This window comes from Mobula birostris, chromosome 17 (genome assembly GCF_030028105.1).
Source record: "Mobula birostris isolate sMobBir1 chromosome 17, sMobBir1.hap1, whole genome shotgun sequence".
Taxonomy (NCBI): Eukaryota; Metazoa; Chordata; class Chondrichthyes; order Myliobatiformes; family Myliobatidae; genus Mobula; species Mobula birostris.
In genome coordinates, this window is record NC_092386.1 from 43,762,908 (window position 1) to 43,786,202 (window position 23,295).

At 41.3% G+C, this 23,295-nt stretch overlaps 2 protein-coding genes across 6 annotated transcripts in view; one reads left to right on the plus strand and one right to left on the minus strand.

Moving 5' to 3' along the window:
* Positions 1 to 2,591, plus strand: part of naa35 (N-alpha-acetyltransferase 35, NatC auxiliary subunit) — a 67,187-nt gene extending 64,596 nt beyond the window's left edge. For all 3 annotated transcript variants that reach the window (XM_072281609.1, XM_072281611.1, XM_072281610.1), the window contains one exon: positions 2,357 to 2,591. In XM_072281609.1, coding sequence (XP_072137710.1) covers positions 2,357 to 2,416 — 60 coding nt within the window. In that variant the 3' untranslated portion in view covers positions 2,417 to 2,591. The remainder of the gene's footprint in view (positions 1 to 2,356) is intronic.
* An 849-nt stretch (positions 2,592 to 3,440) lies between these two features.
* The window catches only part of LOC140211641 (Golgi membrane protein 1-like), a 28,236-nt gene continuing 8,381 nt past the window's right edge, over positions 3,441 to 23,295 (minus strand). The window contains exons 5-8 of one of the 3 annotated variants that reach the window (XM_072281613.1): positions 14,888 to 15,056; positions 11,101 to 11,163; positions 5,756 to 5,820; positions 3,441 to 4,394 (exon numbers count right to left, since the gene is read on the minus strand). In XM_072281613.1, coding sequence (XP_072137714.1) covers positions 4,326 to 4,394; positions 5,756 to 5,820; positions 11,101 to 11,163; positions 14,888 to 15,056 — 366 coding nt within the window. In that variant the 3' untranslated portion in view covers positions 3,441 to 4,325. Of the gene's footprint in view, positions 4,395 to 5,697; positions 5,821 to 11,100; positions 11,164 to 14,887; positions 15,060 to 23,295 lie in introns of all 3 variants that reach the window. The other 2 variants (XM_072281612.1, XM_072281614.1) reach the window with 2 other exon arrangements.

Genomic DNA, 23,295 nt, shown 5'->3' on the forward strand with positions numbered 1-23,295 from the left:
GCATATCTAGACAGTGAGGATGTGATATCCATGGTCAACTCTGACCAATGGAGGCTTCAGACAGACTGACTGACTGCAGGGATTAGCAAAATGGATATATGGTTTGAGTACTTAAGGTGAGGACAAAATGGATTTGTGGTCTGAATCTTTAGTATGTCTTGAGTTACCAGTAGTCATCCTAGGCTAGATGTGACACAACTCAGTCACATCTTTCTCTAAAAGCAAAAGAAGGACTACGAAAATGGACAGCAGGTTGAGCAATATTTGTGATGAGAGGGGCCAACTGGTGATTGGCCAAGATTAATGAAACAAACTATTGACTGTTTAAGCTCTGTCAGACTCTGGAAATGAGTGTTTAGGGGCCAAATCAAGCTGGCTGTAGCTAGTGATCCTGATGGGAATCACTTGCTTTTAGGTAAGATCAGTCACACAGCAGAAATATGACCTCTGAGCTTATTGTATTGTTAATTATATATGATTAATCCAAAAATCTTTGCATGAACAAAGTTCCTCGCTGACATACTGGAGGGCTGAGAAAAAATAAATGACAAGCTTAAAATAAAACACAAACTTGGATCATTACAGATTACTGCTGTCCCTTTTTTTTTGCATGTTTGAAATACTAATTTTGTCTCCTGGAATTTAACAAAAGTACAGACCATGTGACCAATACAAAGTATGTGGAATGTTTCCCCTGCTACTGTGCCCTCAGGTACAGAACCTAGCAGAGTAGAGAAACTGAAGATGCTACAATCCAGAGCAACAGGAAGAACTCTGCAGGTCGAGCAGCATGTGGAGAATGTGTGGCTGGGGTAGAACTGTCAGTGCTTTAGCTGGCAGAGCACCTCCCCCAACAAATGCCATGTGACCTGCTGAATTCCTTCAGAATATTTTGTTGTTACAGAATTTAACCCCTTTTTGTAAATATGACATTGTATAGGAAAGAATGAAGCACATTTTCAAATGTTGTTTCAGTATTTTTTTTAAATAAAGGATTAGTCTTATTTTGGAAATGCCATTTCAAATTTTACATTTGCTTACAAGCCATACTGCAACACTCGTTGCTTTAGTGTTTTTTTTAATATGTTTGGCATGTAGAACAGGCTTCTTGTAGGTAGAGATGGCAGACTGGAAGTTGTTTACAGTACCCAGTGGACATGTCCTGTCAGTATGACTAAAGAGAACTTTAGAGGAAGAGTTTTTCAAACTACATTAACATACATTCTGATCCTGTCAAAATTATGCAGTAATTATCTAACAAATGATGTTTCATGTACAGAACTGTTTTCACCACTCGACTCAAAGGTGTCCTTCCGCCAATTCCTTGTAAAACTCCTGTAATTACCAAACATTTTCTGTAAAATTGAAGGAGTCTGGATCAGAGATAAAGGTTTAGTCTGTTAAGAACCTCAATGGTTCAAAGACTTCATAATTGGCTGGATTTTTAAGATTATTTTCTCACTTCTCCTGAATTGGCTGAAGCAATGTAAGGTTAATTTCAGTATACTGGAAAAGAAGTGGTAACTACTAAAGGGCCCTTTTGAAATTTGTGTGGGTATTGCAGTGCTCCTTCAAGGCTGAAATTTGTCCCAAATCTCTGTCAAGGATCACATTTAAAAAATGTGGCCTTTCAGGAAAGTAGTTAGTCCTGTTCTGCAGAGACGGCAGCTTCAGAAGCTACCATTAATACACTTCTCCATAGTTGGCCATCATAACATTCTAATCTGTCAATCCTACCTCCATAGTACACACATCAAAATTGTTTACAAAGCATTGAATTGGAATTGCAGATAGTAGGGCCATTTGTTCTGAAATCCATATTTGTAAACAATCTAAGTGGTCCAGAAACCTAAAGGCAGGAGTCAAGTCCCACTGATTAGTTGGTATAAAAGTCTAATCAAACAATATTTCAATCATCATATGGGTAAATTTCACAAGTTGTCCTTATAGAGTAGTAATTTTGCAAATCTACATCCACAGCAATATTACTGGGTATAACAATAGTGGAGTCTTGAGTAGTGAGAACTCTAGTACCAGAAAATTGGCCAGTCAGCAATAGTTCAATCCCAGTTCCTTTATAGCCAATTAGGGATGATGGTTTAATCAATCCTAGAAATAGTGCCTATGATTACTATTCTGGACTACTAAAGATTTTTTTAAATGGTTGGCATTGGGAGAAGCCAAAAGGACAAGCAAAGTGACTAATTTGTGGTGGGAAGCTTTGTGATTCAGGCTGATGGGCAGGTTGCATTGTTGAAGAGTAGCTGACAAGAGAAAGCATACAAAACAGTTCTAGATGTTGAACAAGTGATTGATGATAATTCATGTAGAAATAAACTTTTTTTTCCAATTTCAGGTTCCTCCAGAATTTGATTTTTCTGTGCACAAATATTTTCCGGTCGTCAAGTTAATCTAATTCTGGTGTGCCCATGGATCCCTTTGTTTAATAACTGATTAAAAAACTGAATTGGTATTGTTTCAATGTGTCTTAGGTGCTCCAGAGTACTAGAAATGATTAAAGTTCAGAGCCATGAGACACGTTCTTTGTATATGCTGCTGTATTGTGTTAATACTGTGACCCAAATAAAAATATAACTTTTTAAAATGTTTGTTTGAATCATTCTTAGTAGCACAGCTATTAACACTCACCAACACTCAATATCTATGTAATGAATGTTTGAAATCTTTGAATTCTTAAGATCAAACTTATTTTACCTTCCCCAATTTAGAGAGAAAAATGTTCAAACAATTAATGTCAGGACAGCTGAGCATGAATGTCCTGCCTGTTAATATTGAGGGACCTTCAATTCAGCAGTGGGAACAATCACTGTTTAGATTGATTGCTTGCTAATTCACAGTAAAAGCTTTGTAAGGCAACCTACCACTTGGTATTGCTCATCAGGGAACTCCATTTAGTGTTTTATTTATCAAATAACTCCCATCTGTGTAGTGCAAGACAAAGTCTAAAGTTCTAATCTTTATTTCTAGTAACTTTACGATGGGGCAGGGGGTGTAGAACAGGCACAATATTAATTAAAAAGTGCACCGCTGTAGCAAGGAGGGAAGGTGGCTAAAGAGTCTACAAATGGGGCAATATATTAAGAGTTCAGAGACAAAACTGGAGTACTACTGCCTGGGGTGTACTACCAGCTTCCAAATAATCGAGGAAGGTAAAGTAAATATGTAGGTAAATCAGATGTGCAAACAGCATAAATTATAGAGGATTTCAACTTCCCAATGTTGATGTTGCCTGTGGAAAAGGTATAGAAGAGAGAGAGTGCATGCAAGCAGCTACGGTACTGGATCTAATCATAGCCAAGTTAATACAGGATGTGTGATACTTTCCAGGTTGATTTAGAGAAGGACACAGCTAGGCTTCTACAATTATCAGGATGCAGTCTTCTCTGTGTAAAATGAAAATTAAGCAAAGAAACATCAAATGAAGCAATAATTTTTTTTATTATTTTGAAGTAAGTATTTAGGTTAAACAGAGAACATTAAAGAATGTAAGCTCTTGCTCAGTAGAATACACCCAAGCTGGTAAATTGCATTTTTTTTTCCCTGTAGACATATATGGAATATGCCCAACTATGACATTCTCATTTCTATATAAAAATTAAGTACATCATAAATCATAACCAACATCAAAACAAAATCCAGTCCCAGCTGTTCAGACACAGTATAAATTGTATTAACTTACTTCATTTTAAGTGAGAAACCAAATCATATTTAGAATTACTGCTCAAAAGATAATTAAGTTGATTTAGTGAATACAATTATTCAACAAAATTACTTCTCTTAAAAACCCAACAAAGACTGTTAATCTGCAGAATGAAAGTTGGACATCTTGTCTTTCAGAACCAGTTTTAAAACATAAAAATATCTAAAACATTCATAAAAATGTCTATTAGAATTGTAAGAAAAATATGCAAAAACCATCGCATTCTGCAATGAGGCTGCCACTTATAAGCATGGCATGTAATAGTGCCTGACTAAGAATTATTACCGTGAGATAATCACATTTTAAAACAATTAATGTTTTAAGAGTATCCATTTTCAAAATGTTTTAATTATGCACTCAACTAATCAACATTTTCGGTACGAATTAAACACAAATAGTTACCTAATAGTTTATTACTTTTGTACAATTTGTAAGTCATCCATCCTTTTGCCTTCTAAACTACAGACCACATAGACATGGTCCTTTGATGGAGAGATCCACAGATCACATCTCATTGTGGGCATCAGTACATTGCTTAGTCAACCAAAAAAGTGCAATATCAACAAGTAAATCTATTTAAACTACTACTTTCAAGTGGTTTCCTTCACAGCATCTGTTTCATGGTCTGGTTTTCATTGTTCAAGAATTCTTTCCAGAGCTTCTTTAAGTCACGCTAAATGTTTAGAAATACACAGGATTCATGTAAACAATAAGCAAAGAGAGCTATAACAATTAATAGAAAAATGTATAAAATTGTTTTGAAATACATTTCTATATGGAGACTGAACTTCATCAAAACAGTGAGACCATCAGTTCAACATTCACTAATTTAAAATGTAAAGCATGTAATAAATAAAACACACCAGTTGGTTGCTATTCTCCACTCATTCTACACAATCTAATTTTGAAACTAAAGTTCTTTTAAAATGAAACAATGAGAAACTGAATGTGCCCTAAAGTGCATTTTATAAAGCACCTCTTTTTCCAGATATGATGGATGTGAATTTTTCAAAACTTGGCAAAACAGCATCACATACTGCACTTCCACTGATGACTATGTGAGAAAGGTGTGGAAATTTTTTCCAACACGTGTCATAAACAGAAGTCTCACTGGTTCCTGATACAAGGTGATCAATTAAAAGTCTCATTGGTCAGTGATGTAGGCTGATCTACAGAGTGTTGGTGGGATCGTATTTCAAAAAATTATGGACAACTACTGAAAAATACCATCAATAGTTGAATTAACCATAAGCACCAGATGATTACAGTATTTCTACACAACACCTATTTGTCCAAATAGAAAAAAACATTTGGAAGTTTGGAAGAATATTCCGCAATATTTCAGAAGAGAAGCATGTTAGCTGGAGTCTTGGAATGATGTTTGAAGAGTGTTTGATGGCTCTGGGCCTGTACTTACTGAATCTACTTTTAGAACAGATATGAGGAATTTTAGCCAGAGTGGTGAATCTGTAGAATTCATTGCCACAAGCAACTGTGGAGACCAAGTCATTGAGTATATTTAAGGCAGAGGTTGACAAGATTCTTGATTCGTCAGGGCATGAAAGAAAACCGGGAGAAGGCAGGGGACTGGGGCTAAGAGGGAAAATGAATCAACTGTGACGAAATGGCGAGCAGACTCAATGGGCCAAATGGCCTAATTCTACTCCAATATCTTATGGTCTTACAGAAATTATAAATGTGTCTATTGAGAGCAACAAAAGCAAATTAAGCTGAGGGTAACGGGGCTGGGATGACTGCTGACAGTTACAATTATTTTATACATGAAATAAACTTCTACAGGTGATCAACAACACAAATAGCCAATAATGACAGGAACATTTGCTGTGGTTCTTGAATAAGGTTTATGTAGAGCACTGGTTGCAGAAAACATTTACTCAGTAATCATACATATATGAATGGAAAAACATTTCATACGATGCACATTTTTTTAAAGAAAAAGAACTTTGGCTACATACCGTCTGTGCCAATCATAATCGTTGACTGGCTTTTTTTATTGTCTTCGACATTACTCACATTATCAATCTTATCTGTATTTCTCTCTCTCGTTGAGTTCAAGTGACCTTGATCATTTTCAACACCTTAAATTTTTAAGGAAGAGAAAATGCAAACTAAAATTTCTGAAGTTCAGTTATCAGAAAGACAAAACACTGTGACATCAATGATAATAACTGCACTTAAAACCCAAGAAAGAGAAGTAGGAGTAGAAAGACTGGTGCAGCTAGAAATGGGGTGATAGCACAAAAGAATGGAGTGGTAGACAGGGTTTCAAGTTACTGGATCATTGGTACCTCTTCTGTGGAAGGGTGTGACCTGTATAAGAGGGATGAGTTATACTGGAACTGGAGGGAAACCAATATCTCAGCCGACAGGTTTGCTAATGCTGTTTGGGAGAGCTTAAACTAGTTTGGCAAGGGGCTGGGAACTGGAGTCCCAAATCAGTAAGGAAAGAATCGGACCAAAAGGCAGATGTCAAGGAAGGTATTGAAAGGCAAAATCAAAATATGTATGATGGTTCAGATAGTTTAAAGTGTGTATATTTTAATGCTAGGAGTATTATGGGTAAGGGTAATGAACTTAGAGCTTGGATCACTACATGGAACTACGATGGTGTAGCTATTACTGAAACTTGGTTGAGAGCAGGGCAGGAATGGATGATTAATGTACCAGTTTTCTCAAGTTTTAGAAAACAGGAGGTAAAAAGCAGGGGAAGTGGAGTTGCACTACTAATCAGGGACAGTATCAGAGTTGCGCTCAGCAGAGACATGATGGTGGGGTTAGACAGTGAGTCCATTTGAGTGGCACTCAGGAATAGAAAGGGTGCAATCACACTGATGGGACTGTACTACTGAACCCCTAAAAGCCACCAAGGAAATGAGTAAGAATGTTAGGGTGTTGTCATGGGGGATTTCAACTTCCCTAATATAAACTGGGACCTTTTTAGTGCAAGGGGTTTTGATGAAGCAGAATTTGTTAAGTTTATCCGGGAAGGTTTCTTAAATCATTATGTAGATAGTTCAATGAGAAGAGAGTAATGTGCCTGGCCAGATGGCTGCCCTTTCAGTGGCTGAGCAGTTAGGAAACAGTGACCACACTTAACTTCCAGGAAAGCTATAAGGATAGGTATGGTCCTTGTGGGAGAGTTTTAAACTGGAGGTGGGAAAATTATGAGGGCATTAGGCATGCACTAAGAAGTGTTAATTGGGAATATCTTTGTTCTAGCAAATCCAATCAGACATGTGGAGAGTGTTTAAAGATCAAATGCACACAGAAAAAGTCTGTTCCTCTTAGAAGGAAGGACAGAGATAGAAAGATGAGAGAACCGTACTGGTGATGAATTTAGTCAAGATGAAAAAGGGAAAGTATGTAAAGTATTGGGAGTTAGGACCAAACGTAGCACATCGGAAGTATAAAGAAGCCAGAAAAGAACTAAAGAAGAGAATTAGGAAAGCCAGGAGGAGCCATGAAAAGTCCTTGGCAAGTAGGATTAAGGTGAATTCCAAGGCATTCTACACATACATCAAGATTAAGAAGGTAACTAGGGAGAGGGTGGGACCACTCAAGGATCAATGGGGAAACATTTGCTTGGATGTAGAGAATGTGAGGGAGGTATTTAATGATTACTTTGCTTCAGTATTTACCAAGGAAAAGCATATGGAGATATGGGTAACCCAAGGTAATTTCTAAGGTAAGGACATGTTCAGCACAGATAAGTTTTTTATGTTTCTAACTAGGAGATCAGTGCTGAGTGCATTAATATATTAGGGCATTTAGAGGTCGAGGAGGAAGTCTCGGGTCTCCTAATGAGTATTAGGATGGACAAGTCCCCAGAGCCTAATGGGCCAAGTTATTGAAGGAGGCAGGAGGCAAGAGACAAGGTTGCTGGGGCCTTGACCAGTATCTTTGTGTTCTCTCCAGGCACAAGTGAGGTCCTGGAGGACTGGAGAGTGGCTAACGTACTTCTATTTAAGAAGTGAACAAAGGGAAAATCCTGGAAACTATAAACTAGTGAGTCTCACATCAGTTGTAGGGAAATTGCTGGAGAAAATTCTTAGGGATAAGATATATGAGCAATTGGAAATCATGGCCTGATTAGGGGGAGCCAGCATGGCTTTGTGCGAGGAAGATCATGTCTTACCACCTTGATATTTTAGGCAAGGTGACGAGAGAGATCGATGAAGTTAAAGCAGTGGATGTTGCCCACATAAGGCGCTTGACAAAGTCCCTTATGGGAGGATAATCCAGGAGATTAGGATGCATGGGGTCTGCAGCAAATTGGCTGTTTAGATTCAGAACTGGCATGCGCATAGAAGACGGAGGGTAATAGTTGAAGTGGCTTAATCAAGCTGTAGGTCTGTAATTAGTCTGTTCTACAGGGATCTGTGCTGGGACCTCTGTTGTTTGTAATGTATATAATTGACCTGGATGAAAATGTAGTTGGATGGGTCAGTAAATTTGGGGATGATACCAAGATCAGTGGAGTTGTAGATAGTGTAGAAAACTGGCAAAGGATACAGCACGATATAGATCAGTTGCAGATATGAGTAGATAAATGGCAGATGGAGTATAACCCAGATAAATATGAGGTTCTGCACCTTGGCAGGGCGAATGCAAGGAGATAATACACTGTTAAGGGCATGATCCTTAACAGTGTTGCTGAGCAGAGAGATCTCAGGATCCAAGATCATTGCTCCTTGACAGTGGCTACACAGGTCGATAAGATGGTTAAGTAGGTCTGTGGAATTCTTGCTCTTATTAGCCGAAACATTGAGTTCAAGTGTCAAGAGCTTTACCAGGATAATACCTGGTTTAGAGGGCATGTGCTCTCACAAGAGGCTGGATAAACTGGGGTTGTTTTCTCTGGAGTGCCGGAGGTCGAGAGTAGATCTGATAGAGGTTTACAACATTATGAGAGACAAAGATTGGACAGAAAGTATCTCTTGCCCAGGACTGAAATGTCTAATACCAGAGGGCATGCATTGAAAGAGACAGGAGGTAGGCTCAAGAGGGATGTGGGGGGTAAGTTTTGTACTCAGAGTTGTGGATGCCTGGTATGGTGGTAAAGGCAAATACATTAGAGGCTTTTAGGAGACACTTGGATAGGCACATAGATGTAAAGAAAATGAAGGGATATGGACACGCTGGAGGAAGGAGGGATCAGTGTTTGAGTGATTTTGATTTGTTGGTTTGGCACAACATTGTGGGCCAAATGGCCTGTTCCTGTGCTGTACTCTTCTGTTCTATTTTATTCTACGTAGGCCATTCAGCACTTTCTCACAACTCACTATTGAAAAGATCTGGCTGATCTTTTATCTTAGTATCACTTTCTTGGACTATTCCCAAAATCTTAAATTCCCTTAATACCCAATGGGCTATTCATCTCCATTCTGAATGTAGTCACAGACAGAGCCTCCACAGCCCCCTTGAGTGAAGAAACATCATCTCCATCCTGAATGGCCAACCTCACTTCGAGGCTGTCCCCTCAGTTCCAAACGCATCAGTCGCGGGAACAACATCTTGCATCTACCCTTCAAGCCCTTGAACAATATCGTTTCAACAAGATCAATTCTCATTCAGGCCCAATCTTTCTTTCATAGATCAATTTATAATCCTATCCATCCTCAGTGTTTCATAAATATAGAATGGACAGTTTCTTTATACGATGTCAATTATCTTATAATTGTAAGATATGTATCTTTATATTCATAACATAAATCCAAGGACAGCTTTGGTCATAATAAGTTGTAAATATACCATTTCAGAAATTAATCAAATTGTAATAGAAACATAATTCAAAGGATCAGGCCTACTCCCGCCATAAAACATCACAACTGAATCTGCCTTGCCCACTTTTAATTTGCTCCATTTGGAGAAAATAAAGGTTAACCTCACCCTTCCTATTAAAAGAATTTGGCACGTACCACGACTACTTAGTGTGGTAGAGAATTACAAAGATTATCAACTCACTATATAAAGAAATTTCTCTTTATCTTGTATCTCTCAAATCCCTCCCCTCCCCCCCACCCCCAGGCTTACACCTTCCAGATATAAATTCTTACAACTACAGGGAACATTATTCTAGCTTCTATTGTGTCCATCCTCCTCGAAACGTGATATTTCTTGCAATCTTCTAATCATGTATGAAAATACACCCTCTTCAAAATAAAGTCTCACCAAAGTCTTGTAATATCAAGATTTCCTTACTTTAGTGCCCCTGCCAACTCCCTTGCAACAAAGGCAAACTACTTGCTTTCTTATTGGCTTGCTACATCCAGATTTTGCTTTTCATATCATATGAAAGAGTGGAACAAGAACCCTGAATGGACTACTTTCCATAATATGGAAAATATTCATTTATGCTATAAAAATGCATGATGTCATGTTTCCCAACAACATATTCCATCTGCCATCCTCCTTATCCTGTCTCTATGGAGGCTGTGATCTTCCACAGAACTCACTTTCCCATTGAAATGATCTACTCAAATACACACAGATTAACAGAGGATTAAAAAGTGCATAGTTTGACTTAATTAAGTGTACATTATAAACACTTTAATGTTTATTCTGTCATGTTTACTCAAGGAAAATTAATTTAAAAGAATAAATGGTTCCTTCTCAGAATGGCAGAATTGAAAAGAATAACATTTGCATTCCATGCAGAACCACAAGTTGGATAGATCTATCTGGATTTGGTTACAGGATGGGCATACCTCAAGTGATAACAAACCCTAATGCATGGTAGCACCGGGAAGACATAAATATTTCACAGATTAGGACAATTTACAAGCCTATCTGTAACAAATGAAGAGAAAGTTTAAAAAGACAAATCTTGTATTAACAAATTATTTCAAAACACATTATAATTAATGAGATCATTTAGCATCGTAATTGAGATATGTAAGCAACACATCAAAAACCTTTGTATATTCAAGGTGCATGAACATACATGGATGATTGCAACTTGATAGATAAAGTATTTTTTATTCAAATCAGAAATTCACTGTTCTGCCTCAAATATTATGAAGAAATCATCAATATCACTAAAGGAATAACTCCTTGCTCATTTACACCTCAGATGATGTGTATATTGGTAAGAATTTGGTATTTTCTCTGTATGTACTAAGATAGTAGCCTATATTTCACAAATATCTGAATCTACAACCTTCTAAATTAAATGCAACAGTACTATAAGCCAAGCTTATACCAAAAATAGTACATCTGACTAAAGTGGGACCTGACCAGCATACAAGGCATTACCATGCTTCATATATAACATTACTAATAAGTGGTCTCTTTCTCCTTAGAATTCTACACAGGATTTATGCAAACTATTATACCATAAATGGATAATTATACTAAACCTGGATCCACGTTGCTTTTTATTTCATTGTCAGCAATAGTTCCAGTTATTTCTTTAACGTCACCTGCAAAACAGACTCATGTTAACTCAATGATCAACACTTGAGACATTTGTGAACTTACAGCAATAAGGCAAAGGGACACTCATTTCTAGATGTAAAATCAGTTAAACAATAGCAACATAAAAAATGAGTAATTACTGAATTAGTTTTATTTAAAAAAAATTAAATCCCATTCATTAGCAGATCAGTTGACATATATCAGAACTGATTCCATTCTCCTAACATAGCAACCATGCACTAAAAGGATCAAAAAGACACTGAAGAATCACACCTTCTGTAACAAGATATATTTTACAATTTTTTCCAGCAGTTATTTTAAGAGAAAAGCATTATTTTGTTTTAACCTAATCGAACAGTTAGGGAAACAAATTCAGGAGACAGGTGGTTTATGCATCTACATGAATCGAACATGGTGTACTAACTCTACTATTGCTGACACTTATTGCTCTGCTGATCTGGAATACCTGATTATTAAGTGCAGACCTCTTTATCAACCACGAGAGTTTACATGCATCATTGCTGTCGTAGTTTATGTTCCACCGGATGCTAATGCTAAAGTAGCCATGAATGACCTCAGTGCCGCTATTATCAAGCTGCAGACATTGCATCCAGATGGAGCCTTTATTGTCGCTGGGGACTTTAATCATTGTAATCTACGTACTGTGCTTTCAAGATTTTACCAAAATGTATTATGCACCACAAGGGGAAATAAAACCTTAGATGATGTCTACACAAATGTGGCTGACGCTTACAAAGCCACTACCCTCCCCCACTTGGGACAGTCTGACCATCTTTCATTGTTTCTGCTTCCCAAGTATAGCCCGGTCATTAAAGGTGTGAAACCCACAATGAAGACTATTAAGATCTGGCTGGAGGGTGCTGACTCTGCTCTTCAGCACCAATTCCAGCACACAGACTCTCAGATTAACACTGATTTATATACCAACTCTGTCCTTGAGCACATCAATAAGTGTGTAGATAGAGTGACATCACAAAAAACAAATAAAAGTTTTCCCCAGTCAGAAACCATGGATGAACAGAGAAGTTTGCCTCCTGCTCAAAGCCAGAGATTGAGCTTCAGGTCTGGAGACCGGGATGCTTACAGCTCAGCCAGGGCCAACCTGAGGAGGGGAATCTCTCAGGCTAAACACATATACAAACAGAGAATTGAGGAGCATTTCAACTCCTCGGACCCCCGGCCCATGTGGCATGGCATACAGGTCATTACAGACTTCAAACCACCTAGTACTGTGCCCCCTTCCAGCTCTGCTTCCCTCCCTGATGAGCTCAATTACTTCTACACTCACTTTGACCCAGAGAACAAGGAGGTCACCCTCAAAGCAGATCTCCCACCTGGTGAACTGCCTCTCTCACTTTCCACCTCCGAAGTTTGCACCACCCTGAGCAGGGCGAATGTACGGAAGGCAGCTGGTCCGGTTGGAATACCTGGCCACGTGCTCAGAGTCTGTGCAGGGCAGTTGGTCGGGGTCTTCACGGACATTTTTAACCTGTCCCTGGCCCAGGCAGTTGTCCCCACAAGCTTCAAGATCGCCACCATTGTGCCAGTGCCAAAGCATTCCACTATCACGGGCCTGAATGACTTCCACCCAGTTGCACTCACCCCCATCATTGCAAAGTGCTTTGAGAGACTGGTTCTCTCACATCTGAAATCCTGTCTTCCCACTACCCCGGACCCCCATCAATTTGCCTATCGCACCAACAGGTCAGCAGAGGACACCATCTCCATGGCACTTCACTCTGCCCTGACCCACCTGGACAGCCCCAACTCTTACGTCAGAATGCTGTTCACTGACTTTAGTTCAGCATTCAATACTGTGATCCCCTCCAAGCTGATCACCAAACTTCGCCAGCTTGGTATCAGCTCACCCCTCTGCAATTGGACCTTGGACTTTCTGACTAACAGATCCCAAATCAGTTAAGTTAGACAACCTCTCCTCCTCCACTCTCACCCTGAACACCGGCGTGCCTCAAGGCTGTGTGCTGAGCCCTCTTCTGTACTCCCTTTTCACCTATGACTGCATTCCTGTACATGGCTCTAACTCCATAATCAAGCTCATAGACGACACCACGGTGGTTGGCCTGGTCAGATGGGATGACAAGACGGCCTACAGGGACAAGGTCCAGTACCTGGCTGCTTGGTGTGCCGACAACAACCTGGCCCTTAACACCCAGAAGACCAGGGAGATCACTGTGGACTTCTGGCATGCTAGGAGCCACTCTCACATCCCCATCTACATCAACGGAGCTGTAGTGGAGCATGTATCAAGCTTCAAATTCCTTGGTGTCCACATTTCCGAGGATCTCACCTGGTCCCTGAACTCTTCCATCCTGCTCAAAAAGGCACAACAGCGCCTTTATTTCCTGTGGAGCATCAAGAAAGCTCACCTCTGTCCTAGGATACTGACGGACTTTTACCGCTGTACCATTGAGAGCATATTCACCAACTGCATCTCAGTGTGGTATGGCAATGCGTGCGCGGCCACTTCGGTGGTGATGTCTGTTATCTGTCAAGTAGGGGACCGTGCACAATTCTGATTTGATGGAGATGGACGTGAGAGTGCGGAGGAACATCTGGAAAACTTCTGAAATGCCCGCTTCGCTGCCACTGCTACTGTGTGGTAACCGGAATCTCCGGAGCAGAAGGCCCCGAAATCCTAGGCTTTGCGTGTTTCAGCGGCCAGGGTGAGGTCGAAGGTGCTCGGCAGAGGATGGCGCTCAGGAGGCTGTATCAGAGAGGCTGGTCGGAAGCTCGAAGTTTTCGGACGGATGGACTCAGTGTCGGCTGTGGCTGGCTGCTTCCAAGGCATCGGCAAGTTGACGGTGCCTGGAGGTTTATGGCAGGGAGTTTCTCCCTTTTGCCGCCTGCTATCGGGGACTCGGGAGTTGATCGACTTGGGGGCTTCTGAGACTTTATTTACCGTGCCCATGGTTTGTTCTTCATCAAATTATGGTATTGCTTTGCACTGCTGTAACTATATGTTATAATTATGTGGTTCTATCAGTGTTAGTCTTTAGTTTGTCCTGTTTTCTGTGATATCACTCCAGAGAAACATTGTATCATTTCTTAATGCATGTATGCATTTCTAAATGACAATAAAAGAGGACTGAGTGTTCTCATAATCTAAAATTGTCCCGTATCGGACCGCAAAGCACTCCAGCGTGAGGTGAAAACTGCCCAGTGGATTATCATCACTCAATTGCCCACCATTAAGAACATCTACCATAAACGCTGCCTGGGAAGGGCAAAAAGCATTATCAAGGATGCATCTCACCCTAAGCATGGACGTTTTACTCTTCTCCCATCCGGTAGGCGCTACAGGAGCCTCCGCTCACACACCAGCAGGCACAGGAGGAGCTTCTTCCTTGAGGCTGTGACCCTGCTGAACCTCTCATCACAGCACTAAGCAGTATTGCGCCCATATTGTACTGTCTCAGTACTTTTATATTTGTGTGCTGTAGCACTTACTTTTTATTTGCAGTTATTTTGTAAATAACACTATTCTTTGCATTTCTGGTTAGATACTAACTGCATTTCATCGGCTTTGTATCTGTATTCAGCACAATGACAACAAAGTTGAATCTAATCTAATTCAAAACCATATATTTAAAGCCAACATATTTCAATCATAAGAAAACATGAATATTTATTGTTACAACTCTAACTGGAGCAATGGAGTATTTGAACTACATGTTTAAAAATTCTTACTTGTATTGGGCAGCTTGTTACTTTCATGTTCCGATACATTCTTGGTAGAGACAGCAAGTTCATTAGTGTTACTTTCCAAATGGTTTGTGTGATCATTATTTTCATCTGGAGACTGGGATGCATTTGATGGTTTTCCAACCTTTTGATTTTCTGTTGGCTTGGGCTCCTTCTGCTAACAATAAACAAATCAGAGATTTACTCAAATTTGAAGAAATCAGCAACTTTCGCAGTTGCCACATTCTATCGGTTCGGAAGTTGTTTTCTAGCCACACGAAGGAGCATGAGAATTTGTAATTTTGTATTAAAAAATTAATAAACCAAATTTTTCTAATGATTTAATTATTGCTATTCAATCATCTACTCTAAATTAATCCACCTCTAAAAATATGATGACTTTTATGGTGTGTATTTGTCTTCATTAGGAAAATAAATCTTTGCAAATATTATGAAGGCAAAAGTATTCTGTGGACAACACACCAGTGTGAAGAATAAACTTATTTGCATAACATACATTGTAGAAAAAAAATTGAATTCTGAATAAAAGAAATGCGAATCTACTCTACTTTGACATCAAACCATCCTTGTTGTCCACTAACCACCAACCTTGCTGTCGTCCACAAATTTGCTGATCCAGTTTACCACGTTATCATCCAGATCGTTAATATAGATTAACAACCAACAACACACCCAGCACCAATCATTGTGGCACTCCACTAGTTACAGGCGTCCAGTCAGAGAGGCAGCCATCTACCACCACTCTGGCTGCTCCCACAAAGTTAATGTCTCATCCAATTTACTACCTCATCTTGAATGCCAAGTGAATAAACTGTCACCTCCCATCGACCTGCACTGGGACCACAGCCCTCCATACCCCTCCCATCTATGTACCGATCCGAACTTCCCTCAAATGCTGAAATTGAGCTCACATGCACCATTTGTGCTAACAGCTTGTACCACACTCTGATGACCCTCTGAGTAAAGAAGTTTCCCCCGTGTTCCCCTTAAACTTTGTCACCTTTCACCCTTAACCCATGACCTCCAGTTATAGTCCCACCTAACTCAGTGGAAAAAAGACTGCTTGCATTTACCCTATCCATACGCCTCATAATTTTGTATACCTCTAGCAAATCTTCTCTCAACCTTCTACGTTCCAAGGATTAAAGTTCTAACCTATTCAATCAACACACACAAAATGCTGGAGGAACTCAGCAGGCCAGCCAGCATCTATGGGAAAAAGCACAGTCGACATTTCGGGCCGAAACCCTTTGGCACGACTGGAAAAAAAAAAGCTGGGGAGTAGATTCGAACGGTTGGGGGAGGGAAGAGAGAAAGGTAGGGGAAATTTGGAGGGGGAGGGATGAAGCAAAGAACTAGGAAGTTGATTGGTGAAAGAGACAGAAGGCCACAGAAGAACATAAAAAAGGGGGGATAGTAGGAGCTCCAGAGGGAGGCGATGGGCAGGCAAGGAGATAACGAGAGATGATGAAGGGTGGGGGGGCAGAGGCATTACTGGAAGTCTGAGAAATCGATGTTCATGCCATCACGTTGGAAGCTACCCAAACAAGGTGTTCTTCCTCCAACCCTAAGTGTGGCCTTATCACAAAAGTGGAGGCGGCCATGGATGGGCATATTGGAATGGGGAATGGAAAGTGGAAGAGACGGAGAAAGGGGCAGTTGGCTCACAAATCGAGAAAGATTGTAGACAGTGTGAGAGGGAGGTTAGGCAGGTGATAGAGAAGGGGTGCACTCAGACTGATGGTTTGAGATGTGTCTATTTTAATGCGAGGAGTATCATAAACAAAGCGGATGAGCTTAGAGCATGGATCAGTACCTGGAGCTATGATGGTGTGGCCATTACAGAGACTTGGATGGCTCAGGGGCACGAATGGCTACATAGAATGCCAGGCTTCAGATGTTTCAGAAAGGACAGGGAGGGAGGCAAAAGAGGTAGGGGCGTGGCACTGCTAATCAGAGATAGTGTCACGGCTGCAGAAAAGGAGGAAGTCATGGAGGGATTGTCTATGGAGTCTCGGTGGGTGGAAGTTAGAAACAGGAAGGGGTTCAATAACTCCACTGGGTGTTTTTTTTATATAGACCACCCAATAATAACAGGAACGTCAAGGAGCAGATAGGAAGACAGTGCGATAATAACAGGGTTGTCGTGATGGGAGATTTTAATTTCCCCAATATTGATTCGCATCTCCCTAGAGCAAGGGGTTTAGATGGAGTGGAGTTTGTTAGGTGTGTTCAGAAAGGTATTCTGACACTATGTAGATAAGTCTACAAGAGGAGAGGCTGTACTTGATCTGATATTGGGAAATGAACCTGGTCAGGTGTCAGATCTCTCAGTGGGAGAGCATTTTGGAGATAGTGATCACAATTCTATCTCTATTAGACAAACATTTAGGAAAACATTTATTTGGAGTAAAGGGAAATATGAAGCTATCAGGCAGGAACTTGGAAGCATAAATTGGGAGCAGATGTTCTCAGGGAAACGTACAGCAGAAATGTGGCAAATATTCAGGGGATATTTGTGTGGCATTCTACATAGGTACATTCCAATGAGACGGGAAGGATGGTAGGATACAGGAACCGTGGTGTACAAAGGCTGTTGCAAATCTAATCAAGAAGAAAATCATACAGAAGGTTCAAAATACTAGATAATGATAGAGATCTAGAAGATTATCAGGCTAGCAGGAAGGAGCTTAAGAATGAAAGTAGGAGAGCCAGGAAGGTCATGTGAAGGCCTTGGCGGGCAGGATTAAGGAAAACCCCAAGGCATTCTACAAGTATGTGAAGAACAAGAAGATAAGATGTGAGAGAATAGGACCAATCAAGTGTAACAGCGGAAAAGTGTATATGGAACCGCTGGAGATAGCTGAGGTACTTAATGAATACTTCGCTTCAGTATTCGCTACGGTAAGGGACCTTGGTGATTGTAGGGATGACTTACAGTGGACTGAAAAGCTTGAGCATACAGATATTAAGAAAGAGGATGTGATGGAGTTTTTGGAAAGCATCAAGTTGGATAAGTCTCCGGGACCAGATGAGATATACCCCAGGATACTGTGAGAGGCGAGGGAGGAGATTGCTGAGCCTCTGGCAATGAACTTTGCATATCAATGGGGATGGGAGAGGTTCCAGAGGATTGGAGAGTTGCAGATGTTGCTCCCTTATTTAAGAAAGGGAGTAGAGATAGCCCAGGAAATTATAGACCAGTGAGACTTACTTCAGCGGTTGGTAAGTTGATGGAGAAGATCACTTGGAGAGGCATAACATGACTAGGAATAATCAGCATGGCTTAGTCAAAGGCAGGTCTGCCTTACAAGCCTGATTGAATATTTTGAGGATATGACTAAACACATTGATGAAGGTACAGCAGTAGAGGTAGTGTACAGTGACATGCAAAAGTTTGGGCACCCCGGTCAAAATTTTTGTTACTGTGAATAGCTAAGCGAGTAAAAGATGAACTAATTTCCAAAAGGCATAACGTTAAAAATGACACATTTCTTTAATATTTTAAGCAAGATTACTTTTTTTATTTCCATCTTTTACAGTTTCAAAATAATAAAAAAGGAAAAGGGCCCAAGGCAAAAATTTGGGCACCCTGCATGGCAGTACTTAGTAACACCCCCTTTGGCAAGTGTCACAGCTTGTTAACACTTTTTGTAGCCAGCTAAGAGTCTTTCAATTCTTGTTTGAGGGACTTTCACTCATTCTTCCTTGCAAAAGGGTTCTAGTTCTGTGAGATTCTTGGGCCATCATGCATGCACTGCTCTTTGAGGTCTGGTTGGTTGGTTGTTCGTCCATCGTTGACGTCGATGAGGACCTCGACACCATTATGATGGTGTCAAGACTAGCGCGTGATTTGGATTTAAGTGAGGGAGAGTTGCACAGTGTCAGCCTCACTCTCTCTTCCCAATTCCCATCTGGATCCAGTGGCAAGACAGAGTCTAGATGGCTGGAGATGGGACTGGGCGCAGTGGATGACCAGGACGTCTTCTGTGTCTTGTCCTGCTCTACACGTTCCACGACGCTTACAGAGACCGCCTTCTTGACCGTTGGACCTTCCATAAGTCTCGTCCGCTCAATCCGCCGGAGTCTGTCTTCACATGCTGGGATAGACAACTCCCTATCACACCGAGGGTTTGAGTCCCGTCGGCTACCCTCACCTGGCTTAGCCGGCTTGTCGAAGCCGTTGCCCGGGGTGTGGCCGCCGTTGCAAGCAAACAGCTACGGGAAGCCACAGGTGAGAGCTGAGTGCCAGGTGGGGACCAAAGGTGGACTAACCGCCCTGAAAAGGACGCAACATGTTCCCCCACCAGAGGTGCTACCCCTCCCTGACACCCCATACACCCTATAGACCTTTGAGGTCTATCCACATATTCTTGATGATGTTTAGGTCAGGGGACTGTGAGGGCCATGGCAAAACCTTCAGCTTGCGCCTGTTGGGGTAGTCCATTGTGGATTTTGAGGTGTGTTTAGGATCATGATCCTATTGTAGAAGCCAACCTCTTTTCATCTTTGGCTTTTTCACAGATGGTGTGATGTTTGCTTCCAGAATTTGCTGGTATTTAATTGACTTCATTCTTCCCTCTACCAGTAAAATGTTCTATCTTAACTTCATCAGTCCACAGGACTTGTTTCCAAAATGCATCAGGCTTGTTTAGATGTTCCTTTGAACCTTTTGAATAGAAATTTATGGCCGCAATGAGCAAAGGTATGTTTGGAGGAAAAAGGGTGCAGAATTTCATGAAAAGAACACCTCTCCAACTGTTAAGCACAGGGGTGGATCGATTATGCTTTGGGCTTGTGTTGCAGCCAGTGACATGGAGAACATTTCACTGGTAGAGGGAAGAATGAATTCAATTAAATACCAGCAAATTCTGTAAGCAAACATCACACCATCTGTAAAAAAGCCAAAGATGAAAAGAGGATGGCTTCTGCAACAGGATAATGATCCTAAGCACACCTCAAAATCCACAATGGACTACCTCAAGAGGCGCAAGCTGAAGGTTTTGCCATGGCCCTCACAGTCCCCTGGCCTAAACATCATCGAGAATCTGTGGATAGACCTCAAAAGAGCAGTGCATGCAAGATGGCCCAAGAATCTCACAGAACTAGAAGCCTTTTGCAAGGAAGAACGGGCGAAAGTCCCCCAAACAAGAATTGAAAGACTCTTAGCTGGCTACAGAAAGCATTTACAAGCTGTGATACTTGCCAAAGGGGGTGTTACTAAGTACTGCCATGCAGGGTGCCCAAACTTTTGCTTTCTACCATTTTCCTTTTTTGTTATTTTGAAACTGCAAAAGATGGAAATAAAAAAGTTTTCTTGCTTAGAATATTAAAGAAATGTGCCATCTTTAACTTAATGCCTTTTGGAAATCAGTTCATCTTTTACTCGCAGAGCTATTCACAGTAACAGAAATTTTGACCAGGGGTGCCCAAACTTTTGCATGCCACTATATATGGATCTCAGCAAGGAATTTGACAAGGTACCCCATGCAATGCTTATTGAGAAAGTAAGGAGGCACGGGATCCAAGGGGACCTTTCTTCATGGATCCAGAATTGGCTTGCCACAGAAAGCAAACAGCGGTTATAGAAGGGTCATATTCTGCATTGAGGTCGGTGACCAGTGGTGTGCCTCAGGGAACTGTTCTGGGATCCCTTCTCTTCGTTATTTTTATAAATGACCTGGATGAGGAAGTGGAGGGATGGGTTAGTAAATTTGCCCATGACACAAAGATTGGGGGTGCTGTGGATAGAGTAGAGGCTGTCAGAGGTTACAGCGGGACATCGATAGGATGCAAAACTGGGCTGAGAAGTGGCAGATGGAGTTCAACCCCGATAAGTGTGAGGTGGTTCATTCTGGTAGGTCAAATATGATGGCAAAATATAGTATTAATGGTAAGACTCTTGGCAGAGTGGAGGATCAGATGGATTTGGGGTCCGAGTCCATCGGACACTCAAAGCTGCTGCGCAGGTTGACTGTGTGGTTAAGAAGGCATATGGTGCATTGGCCTTCATCAACCATGGGACTGAGTTCAAGAACTGAGAGGTAATGTTACAGCTATAAAGGACCCTGGTCAGACCCCACTTGGAGTACTGTGCTCAATTCTGGTCACCTCACTACAGGAAGGATGAGGTAACTATAGAAAGGGTACAGTGGTGATTTACAACGATGTTGCCTGGATTGGGGAGCATGCTCTATCAGAATAGGTTGAGTGAACTTGGCCTTTTTTCCTTGGAACGACGGAGGATGAGACGTGACCCGATGGAGGAGTATAAGATGATGAGAAGCATTGATCCTATGGATAGTCAGAGGCCTTTTCCCCAGAGCTAAATGGCTAACACGAGAGGGCACAGTTTTAAGGTGCTTGGAAGTAGGTACAGAGGAGACGTCAGGGGTAAGTTTTTTTATGCACAGAGTGGTGAGTGCGTGGAATGGGCTGCCAGCAACGGTGGTGGAGGCGGATACGAAAGGGTCTTTTAAGAGACTCCTGGATAGGTACATGGAGCTAAGAAAAGTAGAGGGCTAAAGTTAGTACATGTTCGGCACAGCATTGTGGGCCAAAGGGTCTGTATTGTGCTATAGGTTTTCTATGTTTCTAAAATGGGTGGCCGCTGGAAGATCCCACATGTTCTGACAGACGGAGCGTAGATGCTCAGTGAAGTGGTCTCCCAATCTGCATCGAGTCTCATCAATATACAGGAGGCCACTGAGAGCACCGAACACAGTACATGACCCTAACAGACTCACAGGTGAAGTGTCGCCTTACCTGGAAGGACTGTTTGGGGCACTGAATGGTAATGGAGGAGGTGGTGTAGGGGCAGGTGTAGCACTTATTTGGCTTGCAAAGTTAAGTACCAGGAGGGAGGTCAGTGGGGAGAGACGAATGGACAAGGGAGTCACGTAGGGACTGATTCCTGCAGAAAGCAATAAGTGGAGGTGGGGCACGGGGAGGTAAAGATGTGTTTGGTGGTGGAATCTAGTTGGAGGTGGCTGGAGAATTATGCGCTGGTCGTGGAGGCTGGTGGGGTGGTATGTGAGGACCTATTCAATATTTCCTTGTAACTCAGGTTCTCCAGTCATATTGCAAATGGATAAAATTTAGGTCGGGTTAGAAATATCAGTATCAGAGACCACAGCTTTAAAGTGAGAACGAGAGTTTAAAATGGATTTTTGAGGTACATTTTTCTGAACAGAGTGGCAGATGCCTGAAAAGTACTGCCAAGGAGGGTGGTAGAAGCAGATATGATGGCAATGTTTAAGAGACATTTGGACAGGCACATGAATATGGAGGGATATAGGTAAACTTTGTGCAAGCAGAAGGGATTAGTTTAGTTTGGCATCATGTTCCCACAGTTGGGCAAAGGGATTGTTCCTGTGCTGCAGTGTTCTATATACTAATAAGGTTTATGTACATGTTATACAATAGTGTGAACTACTCAGTACAATACAGGAAACCAGGTACACAGCTCAAGGATTACAAATATCTGGGGATACGTATTGACGATAAACTGGACTGGTCAAAGAACACTGAGGCTGTCTACAAGAAGGGTCAGAGCTGTCTCTATTTCCTGGGGAGACTGAGGTCCTTTAACATCTGCCAGACAATGGTGAGGATGTTCTACGAGTCTGTGGTGGCCAGTGCTATCATGTTTGCTGTTGTGTGCTGGGGCAGCAGGCTGAGGGTAGCAGATACCAACAGAATCAACGAACTCACTCGTAAGGCCAGTGATGTCGTGGGGATGGAACTGGACTCTCTCACGGTGGTGTCTGAAAATAGGATACTGTCTAAGTTGCATGCCATCTTGGTCAATGTCTCCCATCCACTACATAATGTACTGGGTGGGCACAGGAGTACATTCAGCCAGAGACTCATTCCTCCAAGATGCAGCACAGAGCGTCATAGGAAGTCATTCTTGCCTGTGGCCATCAAGCTTTACAACTCCTCCCTTGGAGGGTCAGACACCCTGTGCCGATAGGCTGGTCCTGGACTTATTTCATAATTTACTGGCATAACTTACATAGTACTATTTAACTACTTATGGTTCTATTACTATTTATTATTTATGGTGCAACTGTAACGAAAACCAATTTCCCTCTGGGATCAATAAAGTATGACTATGACTAAGTCCTATGAGTCATTCATTCTAAGCTTTTTACAAACATGAATATTGCTTTAATCTCAGCACTGTCACAGTTCTTATCATGTCTAACCAAGGAGTGATACAAAACATGAATTTCACCGAGCCCTAGGCTTTCCATTATAGTGCAAACCTAAAGATGAAGAGCAGAGATAAGTAAGCTGCTAAATGCTATAGGAAGGAAGACCACAAACTTGTACCACACAGCACTTACTGTTTTAATAAAATCAGTCTCCACCTGCAATTAATCAATAGG